The 10,115-nt window shown below is 35.2% G+C and overlaps 1 protein-coding gene across 1 annotated transcript; it reads left to right on the top strand.

Moving 5' to 3' along the window:
* On the top strand, positions 1-8,899 carry Dbp45A (putative ATP-dependent RNA helicase Dbp45A). Its single transcript, XM_089644416.1, has 9 exons — positions 1-208; positions 1,358-1,551; positions 2,721-2,932; positions 4,441-4,576; positions 4,985-5,154; positions 5,578-5,805; positions 6,693-6,820; positions 7,051-7,204; positions 7,873-8,899. Exons 1-9 carry the CDS (start codon positions 130-132, stop codon positions 8,246-8,248), a joined length of 1,677 nt encoding a protein of 558 aa, XP_089500542.1. The 5' UTR covers positions 1-129; the 3' UTR covers positions 8,249-8,899.
* The last annotated feature ends 1,216 nt before the right edge of the window (positions 8,900-10,115 follow it).

Raw genomic sequence — 10,115 nt, 5'->3', positions numbered from 1 at the left:
TTGACAATTGACATGTGAACAAATAACCTTAAATGTGTGTTTTGACATTTGACGGTTTCACAGGTTTATTTATTTCTGATAAGGTGTCGTTAATTTTGTGTTAAGTTCGTTAAGTTAATCTGACGCAAAATGTCTTCCGAGGAAGACAACGTGTCGTTATCTGGGATGCAAATTAAACCATGGCTGATCAAACAGTGTGAAAACCTAGGTAAAATAAAAACTGTCTAAGATAAATGATTTTTTCATAAATACTTATAAAATCTTATGTCGTTTCGTTCGTTTGAGGTGTAGATTTGTGTTACGGTTTTTCCTCTTTGATCCACGGACAGTCGGGCTCACTAATCTACCCATTCTGGAAGAGCTTGGCATACAAAATGGGCTGTCAACTGTAGACAGAACGAATGCTAAGATGTCTACTTGGACAGGTCGCTTGCCAAATTGAGAACTCAAACCTGGAGTAGCTCATGGTCACTGGAAAAATGGAAAGCAGAAGAAGATCACTGATGCATTGGAATGATCAAGTATCGCAGGTGGCCGTAACTTCAATGTCGTTGGCTCTCCGTGCTGTGGAGAACCTTATTCACCAGGGCAATTGGAGGGGAGTAACGTCCTCAGCAATAAGGCAAAGACTCAAAAAGAATAATACCGCACAACAGTCCCAACTGCTCCAAGTGTAAAGAAGTCGTGGGACTACGACATCCCCAAATGGGGTTTTTTGTGAGGAGGTCAAGAAGATGTGGAGGAGGAAGGTTGGGAATTTCCTAGCTATTCAGATCTGGTCACCTAATATGGCTATCGCCATTTCAAGAAACTTTCCGTTTGTGAATGGTGATCACACTAGGGCGATACTAAAAGTATCGGTAAAGGTTACGAATTCCGCTTCACGGTAAATATGGAATGTTTACTTTGAATTAATACTTGAATTTAGTTATATTATTACTAAAAGTTACTATAAATGTTGGGGAACCTTTAATAACGCCTGCTCGCGTCCCCTTTAGAGTTATATCCCAGTTTTCAAGTAGTTTGTGGGCTACGCTAGGTTTGTATAGACTGGTTTGTGATTTAATTCTAATACGATATTATGAATATAATCCAACTCTTGATATGAACATAGTCGCCGCCGGCTCGGCGCCGCATACTAATTGACATATCGCGTAAGTGACTTAATAAACAAAATTAAAAGTGCGTATTTTTCCGTCTCCCCCGACATAATAAATCATGTTTTGAATTAATAAAGCTAAATCTATTTATTTGAAAGTGAAATATTGCGTATTAAGAGTGAAGCGGAATAAGAGAAAAATAATAAAGTATCTACTACTGTATTATTTGCAGATAAGTACGTAATTGTTGTTTTCAGGAATCAAGGAGCCAACCCCAGTCCAGAAGGCGTGCATCCCCAGCATCCTGAAGGGGATGGATTGCATCGGAGCTGCTAAGACAGGATCAGGAAAAACCTTCGCCTTTGCTCTTCCGATGCTGCAACAGCTCTCCGATGACCCCTACGGGATATTTGCACTAGTGCTAACACCTACACACGAATTGGCTCATCAAGTAAACAAAATTATAATTATGTAATTAATTTTAAATCAATTTTGACTTCATTCAAATAGAAAAGAAACACTCATCTTCATAAGTAAGTAACTACTTACTCATTTTAATATTTGGTCATTATGGCAACAATAGTCCTGTCCACACATTGTGTGGCTAGATAACAATTGTTTTTTTTTGCATTCAAAAGAACAAAGTGAACATTAAAGTGTATGAAACCAATTGTGATTATAATAATATAGTATTTGGGTCGTTCCATTAACCCTTAAACGGACATGCTGTAAACTGACTGTCACTATTTTAGTAATAACTTACTTGTTTTTTGCCAAATTATGTTTTTGTGAATTGTAACATCTTACCAGATAATGTGTTTATATGTTCCAAATGTTGTTACAAAATAATCTTGATATTTATTATATTTTCCAGGTAAATAAGCATTCTTTACAATAAAAATAAGTCATAGGAGGCTTTCCTGTAAATAAGTACAGTACTATGAAAATGATTATTGTGATATTTGACATGGAATTTTTCCACGCACTTTTTCACAGATAAAATAAACATATTTGCATGTGACGAAATTACTATAATTAACCTGTTAAAGGCCGGAGCATAAAACAGTAAATATCAGTGGAACCTAAATTTTTACTAGCCCAAACGATGCTTTTGTTTTTTTTCATACATTTTTCTAAACTTTAAGGTCAAAATCGCATTGAAAATCATTAAAAAATGGATAATATTAGAATGCTTGTATGTTTTCCAGAGATCCATCAGCGTTCCACTGGTTAAAGTTACATTATTCCCTTGCCAAGCGAATAAAATAAAAATTGTTTGCTAGTAGCATTTTTTAAGGTTCAAAATATCATGTCTCGGCACACTAAGGGTTAATGCTCATCTTGATATTTGTTTTCCCTTGTCCAGCTCACACATTACACATCTTGCGAAGTCTGGAAAAAGCTAATGAGACTAGAAAATGTATACTAGCCCAGTAATATTAAAATTATTTTACATTAGTACAACAAATATTAAACTACACATTTGAATAAATGATTCTCTGAATGACCTTTCGTGCACGATGTTCTAATTTATGTAACTCATTATGGATATAAATTCCCATGCGAATTGAATTCAAATCATTTCCATTTTATTGCATTTATCCATAAATTAATGTTTAGATTGGGGAGCAGTTCTCGGTGCTCGGCCAACCGATGGGCTTGCGGGTGTGCGTGGTGACAGGGGGCAGCGATCAGGTGCTGGAGGGGCAGGCGCTGGCCAGACGCCCCCACGTGGTGGTGGCCATGCCAGGCCGCCTGGCCGACCACCTAGACGGATGCGACACCTTCTCGCTCAGGAAGATCAAGTACCTGGTCATCGATGAGGCGGACAGGTCGGTTTATATTCTGTTCACCGCTTCATTCCCAAATAAATAAATAAATGTTTATCATTACCGAGACGTGTTCTCTTGCAACCTTGGAATCAAGTTCCTCCCAACTCCTCATAATAGTAAATGACAAATACCATCTAATAGTTGGACACCTGCTTATGAAAACATTTGAGGTTGGAGATTATGGTGGTGTAGACTTGCTTCTTATCCCTCATTCGTTTTTGTATCTCGCAGGGTGATGGCATACATAGTATGGTTCTTCGTGTGGTGGCCATTTTCATCACAACATTTTTGGTTGGAGTCCATATTTATACTCCAAAAGTTAATAATGGAAGTACATAAGACGGTACAGTATAGCTTCTGTAATCTGAACCTCCAGTAATTCGAAGCGACGGGAGCGGGGTGTGTGGGGGAAAACACAAGACCATTGAAGAAAAAAGTAATTTTAAAGAGATTTAGGCATTTCCAGCAAAACAAATATTATTTACAATTAGTATCCTCGCGTACAGATCGCGCCTTGTTTACAATTCTATTGTTACTCCGCATTTAAATTATTGTTCTAGTGTTTTATTCTTATGTAACGAAGCCCAAAATAATAAACTACAGGTTATACAAAATAGGGGGATGAGGATGATTTTAAAATGCAACATTTTTACTAGTTAAAGTTATAGAGTTAAAATTATGTTACAAAATTTAAATATGATGACAACCAAACAACATATAATATATAATACGTTAACAACGATGTATAAGCTTCAAAATAATATGCTCCCAAATTATCTGCAAAGAAATATTATGTACCATGAAAATGTTCACAATTATCCTACGAGAAGACGCAGAGATTTTAGGCTTCCCAAAACTAAACTTTCATGCACACAAAACAGCGCATTTTATAAAGGGCAAAAACTTTATAATAACCTACCAAATATCAAAAGAAAGCCCCAAGCCTTAGCACTTTTCGTAGGACATGTGCTATGTAAAAAATAATTTTTGATTGTTGAACATACTCACCAATATTATTTTAGTCACCTAGATATCTTATATAATGTAAGTTTGTGCATTTATATTTTTCTCTTAAAGTGTAATTGTTATTTTTTATATTTTCCTACTACATAGATTTATGAAAAAATTTGCGTACATCTAAATAAAGATTCAAAAACGAAACCAAAGAGTTGTCGAAGTTACCGAAAGAAAATAAGATTGATATCCACAGTATACCATTTAAAAGTAAAAATAACAAAATTTTCTACTACATATTCGAATCAACGTTAAAAGGTTCCGGAAAACATCAAACCCTCAAATGTCCCTAAAATCCAACTGTTTATTAAAGATTGCAGTAACTAAACAGGCTCAGTTTTTTGATTATAGAGACCATACTGTATTTGTTAAATACATGCGTCCAGAGGTGTTGGAATATCTTCCTGTTTTTTAGGATATCTAAGTTTGCTGAAGACAGCCCATTCAAACCATCTTCTCTTAATAATTTGACTGGCTAAATTATCTTATTTCAGATTACTGAGTGGCTCATACGACAATGATCTTCGAACAATCCTGGACAAATGTCCCACCAAGAAGCAAACACTACTCTTTTCCGCCACTATCACAGAACAAATCAGGGAGAACCAGCTTTTCACATTGAACACAGATGTAAGAAACCTTATGTTGTTTAATAAATTATATTATATTGGTAGGTAGCAGTTCTGATTATTTTGTGTTACTAATACAAATTAAGATTGAGGATGCCGTAGTTCTACTGGCTCCAGTTAGTTGAAACCTTTGTGCGGTATCACATAAAAATAAAGCCCAGTGCCCCGACACACAGCAAAACACAATATTAGTAAAATACCTTGAGCCATCTCTCTCTACAATGAATTTTGAAAAATAGATTTTATTAAATAAATAAATGTTCATTTTGTTAACCCCATACACACAGCTGTCGCATAATATGTGATCCATCATCGGCTATCCCCTCAGAAGCTTCACTAAAACATGTACATTGGGATGGGTTGCATTGAAAAGGTATATAAATTATAAATTGGAATATGTTCATTTTAGAATCTACACGTTTGGACGGAAACTGACCCCCAGGCGACCGTATCGACATTGGACCAGCGATATGTCATCTGCCCCGCATACGCACGAGACGTCTTCCTAGTTGAAGTTCTACGCACTTACATCAGGGATAATGCAGACGGAAACATCATGGTATTCACAACCACTAAAAAGTGAGTAATCTTTATTAGTATGATAGTATGATGCTATTGATACACCCATCTTATGTACTTAACAGTGGTGGTCCGTGACTTTTAGTGATCTAGAGTAAACATACTTATATGTACATAATAATATATTTTTACCATTTCTCTTTTACTGTGCCTGTTATATCTATAATATTTTGTTTTAACCATTCGAGTGATAGATACTCAAATTTGGGTAGCACCGTTAATGCCCTTATCTATATTTGTTTCGCTTTATATGCTTCCATAATATACGGAGGTAAGATTTAAATATAAATATAATATAAACCTGGAAATAACACAATTTTTTTTAAATAGACAAGTATTAATCAAAGTTTATTTCTGTAATTCTGTTTTCTAGCATAGTCCAAAGATTTTTCATATTATTTTCACACAATTATGTAATTCCAGAGATTGCCAGCTCCTGTCTACCACGATGAACAACATCGGCATCCCCAATGTGTGCTTGCACGGCTACATGAAGCAACGGGAGCGTGCGGCCGCACTGTCCACCTTCCGCAGCGCCACGGCGCGTGTCCTCATCGCCACCAACGTGGCCAGCCGTGGCCTCGACATACCCACAGTACAGCTGGTGCTCAATCACAAAATGCCGCTGGAACCTAATGAATACGTTCACAGGTAAAGAATTTACTACTAAATCTAAAGAGATCAAACTAGACTTGCAGAATTCATTCCTGACTTCTCTGTCCATTTGCACTGATATGATGTATCTTTTATCAGGAGATTTTTCAATGTGGATGAGTGTTTCAGGCGAATAATTATTGCTTGTAAAATAATTGTTACCCTTTGTGCTATGCATAAAAAATCTTGTCTTAAAAACATTAGTTTACCAAAAATAATAATTAATATTTGACAAGTTCAAGTATTTCACCTAAAAATGTAGACAATTTGTCTCGACGCCATCTAGTGAGAGAGTTAGCACTTACAATGCCTTTCTCATATAAAATAAAGTTGGTTGTTTTCAGGTGAAAAATGTAACAAGCAGTAATTGTTGAATGAAACACTAGTATATATTGAATAATTTCGCGGGTAAGAGATAAGCCGCCATAGCTCAGTGGTCAGAGCTGTCGACCGGAAATCGAAGGGACACGGGTTCGAGTCCCGTTGGCGTCATGTATCTTTTATCAGGAGATTTTTCAATGTGGATGAGTGTTTCAGGCGAATAATTATTGCTTGTAAAATAATTGTTTCCCTTTGTGCTATGCATAAAAAATCTTGTCTTAAACATTAGTTTACCAAAAAAAATAATGATTTTAATTCAACTCCATATCTCATTCCAGTGCCTAAATGATGTGTCGCCTTGCAACGACTAAACTGCATTGACTATTAAAGCGGTAGAGCTAATGAAAGTTAATATGTACTACTAATGGTTCATGGCCCTTATTTCTATTAGCTACAGTTTACTCATTTACCCCTCATAGTTACAGTTACGAGTTAACATTAATTGTTTGATTTCTCCCATAAAATTTCCTCGTATTGTTAATGTTTATTTTTGCTTTGTTCAGAGTGGGTCGCACGGCTAGAGCTGGCAGGTCTGGTTTGGCCATATCTCTCATCACTCCATACGACCTGATGGCCCTTAGTGCCATCGAAGAAAAAATCAACACCAAACTGACTGAATACAAAGTCGATGGTAAGTGGCCAAATCAATCTCTTATACTTTTAGGTTTAAATACCAAGATTAATCACTAGAGCAGTGATAAGCAACACGCGGCCCGAGAGCCCATTTCGTACAGCTCACTAGACTTTTCGCACATACCAAAAAATTTGCATTAAAAAAAATCTTTTAAGATAATTTATGTTCTGTACCACCAATACCAAATTGTACTGTAATTAATGAATTGATTTTACATTGTTCTATAGATAAAGAAGCAGCCAAGATATTCACTCAAGTGTCGGTCACGAAGAGGGAAGCAGAGATCAACATGGATAATGAAGATTTTGATGAGAGAGCCAAGAATTATAGGAGAAAAGACTGGATTACCAAAGGGCTGAACCCTGACATGATGGAAGCTAGGTAACAAAATTATTAATTAATTTAATGGTTGTTAGACTGCTAACCTTACAAAAGGCTAGTAAAGAGCTTGGTTAAGAGGTTATGTACCTCCATCCTATTCTCTTGATCTTGCTTTGACCGGATTTTCGTATTTATTATTCACCGTGTTGTAGGAAGGAGGAAGAACAAAAGCCAGCCAATTGTAGTCAGAGAATATTCATTCATGAGGTAATAATTGTCAACCGCGTACAAATGTTGGGCATGTGTTTGGCATGTCTCCAAACTGGGACTGAAGGGATCAGAAACTGATTGGGAAAGGGCTAATATACATTGGGAATCTACATCACATGGTGAACTTAAAAAATCTTTTTTTTTTCAACATGATCATTTTGATTTTTTTTTTTTTTTTGTAAAAGGTTAAAAAACTTTTAAAAGACATTAAACAGGTGATATTAACCCCCGAGTCTCCAATTTTTTTCAAAATTTTATTTCCAAATTCAGACCAGATTTAATAATAATAATAACATTTGGCTAATTTATATAGCGCTGTTTCCGTGAAAAATCACCTCAAGGACGCTGAATTACTCTCACTGTCTCCAAATGTGACGTAGATTTACCAATTTGTACTATGAGTTTCCGGATATTTTGTATAATCAAATTTATAATGTTTCTTTTATTGTTTGTTTCAGATATCAAAAAAAGATAAAGCAACGCAGAATAGAGGCCAGAAAGGGCAACATGAAAAAGATGCAAGAGATGAAAAGAAACGTCCTCGCTGGCGACAATAAAGCTGAAAAGAACACTCCAAATGAAAATCCTCACACAGAATCTAACAAAGACTTGAAAGCAACAATGAAAAATGTCAACAAGGTCATCATGAAGAAAGATAGCAGATTCAAAAATATGCCCAGTAAATTGACGGCAATCGGTAAAAAGACGGTAAAAAGTAAACTACATACGACCATGAAAAAAAAAGATGGGAAGTTGGTTAAGTTAGACATTTTGAGCCAGGGTAAAAAAGGAGGCCTTAAAAATAAAAAGAAATCGATGGCGAAGGCTAGCTGAAAATTATTTTGAAATACAGTCGATTCCGCTTAATTGGTACACCGGTTTATCTGGACAGCCCGTTATTTGGAACAAAACCCAAGGAACAAAAACCAAATAAAGAAACATATTTACTTCGGTTATCTGGGACACCATTCCATTTAATTGGAAAAAATTCCCATCTGAAGTCGATGCGCAACGTGTAAACGAATTTTAGTAAAACAGAGCGGGCGAGCGATATTAAGCGCGCGTAAGGAAAGGAGATACGCCGCGCTACGGGAGTTCTGAGTTCATTCGGCAGCAATTCGGTAGACTTTGCTCACGCCATCCACCAACGAAAATTTGTTCAGTTGGCAATACACTGCTGCCTGTATAAGAAGTCAACTTTTGGGTTACTGTTTTTTTTTATGTAATTGTTTGTTCATAATTTTTTCGATCTTTGATTTTTTTTCATATTCATGTAACTATGTATTAACAAAGTTAGTACATAATTATTTTTCTATAGGTAATTAAATATTTATTATGTTTAAAAACACATTCGAGAAAACTCGAATAAATGTAATATGTTTATGTAAACATAAAAAGACTCAATAAATTAACACTTTTTTCTTTTAACTACCTTGAGCTTTTTGGGACGAAGTGTTTGGACCCGATGTGTCCCAATAAAGCGAAATCGACCGTATTGTATTTGTAATTAATTAAATTAAATATTTTTAAAGAATTGGATGTGTTTGATATCTATAGATTTAGCTTGGTTTTAATGGGTCCCCGGGAAAAAGAATATTATTTATTTATTTAGAAATGCACAATACATTATGATACAAGTCATAAGTAGAGATGGCAAAATTTAGCATTAATTTTCAGTTTTTTTAGCATTAAAAATTGGAAATTTAGCGTTTTAAAGCATTTTGAGGCATAATTTAGCGTTTTGTAGCAAAATAGAAAAAATGTATTTCCTGAATGTTTTTAGCGCATATTTTAAGTATTTTTGGTAAAATATATGTTTACCTTCATTTGCAAGTATTTCCATATGAAAGATAATAAATAATTAATATTAAATTAATATGGAAGGAAACTCTAAGTACGGGTCGAACACAAACACAACAAATACAGATTGCAATTAACATCAATAGGCGTAATTTATTTCGCACAATTTGTGTAATGTCAAAAAGCAATTTTAGCCTACAGTACAAAAATATTAAATATTTACACATAAAATAGTAACAAAATTATAAAAAATCGTAATGTAAATATCGATTTTTTGAAATTCTCACATATTATTTTAATACCCGGTATTTTCGGGAAATTCGCGCCTATTTCGCTAAATAGAATAATTTAGCTGAAATACGGCCAAAATCACGTTTTTCGCGTTAATTCGCGAAATAGAAATCACTGGAAACACTTTCAAATGCCTTGAAACGCAAAGAAAACTTATAAATGCCCTATTTTCGAAACATAAATATTTTTTCGCGTTTTTAGTCAAAACGAAATTTTGCCATCTCTAGTCATAAGGTATATGAAATTATAGGTACATGGTTAAAGTACCTATTACATACAGGCGTTAAAGGACGTACTTGACTTGCTTTAACCAGTGATTCTTGACATTATTTGGAGTTAAAAATGTAAATGAAATTTTGGTCTCCTGATTCATATTCCACTCCTTCACCCACACCATGTAGGTACTCCGATTGGGGATAAGATTTTAAAATCGCCTGACTAGCAGATCACAGCATACCATCATCGCCACGCACACACTTATAATACGTCATATGGGATTGTATGGCGAGCAATATGGTGATAATGGCCATGCCAAAAAAATGCTTGATGCGTTTAGCATAATGTAACAGTACCGTAAAGGCTTGTTTACTCTCGTGTATCCAAGGTTATT

Source organism: Hesperophylax consimilis, chromosome 21 (genome assembly GCF_061612785.1).
Source record: "Hesperophylax consimilis isolate HC1 chromosome 21, BYU_Hcon_1.0, whole genome shotgun sequence".
Lineage (NCBI taxonomy): Eukaryota > Metazoa > Arthropoda > Insecta > Trichoptera > Limnephilidae > Hesperophylax > Hesperophylax consimilis.
The sequence above is the reverse complement of the archived record's forward strand: the minus strand, read 5'-3'. Positions and strand labels throughout refer to the sequence as shown.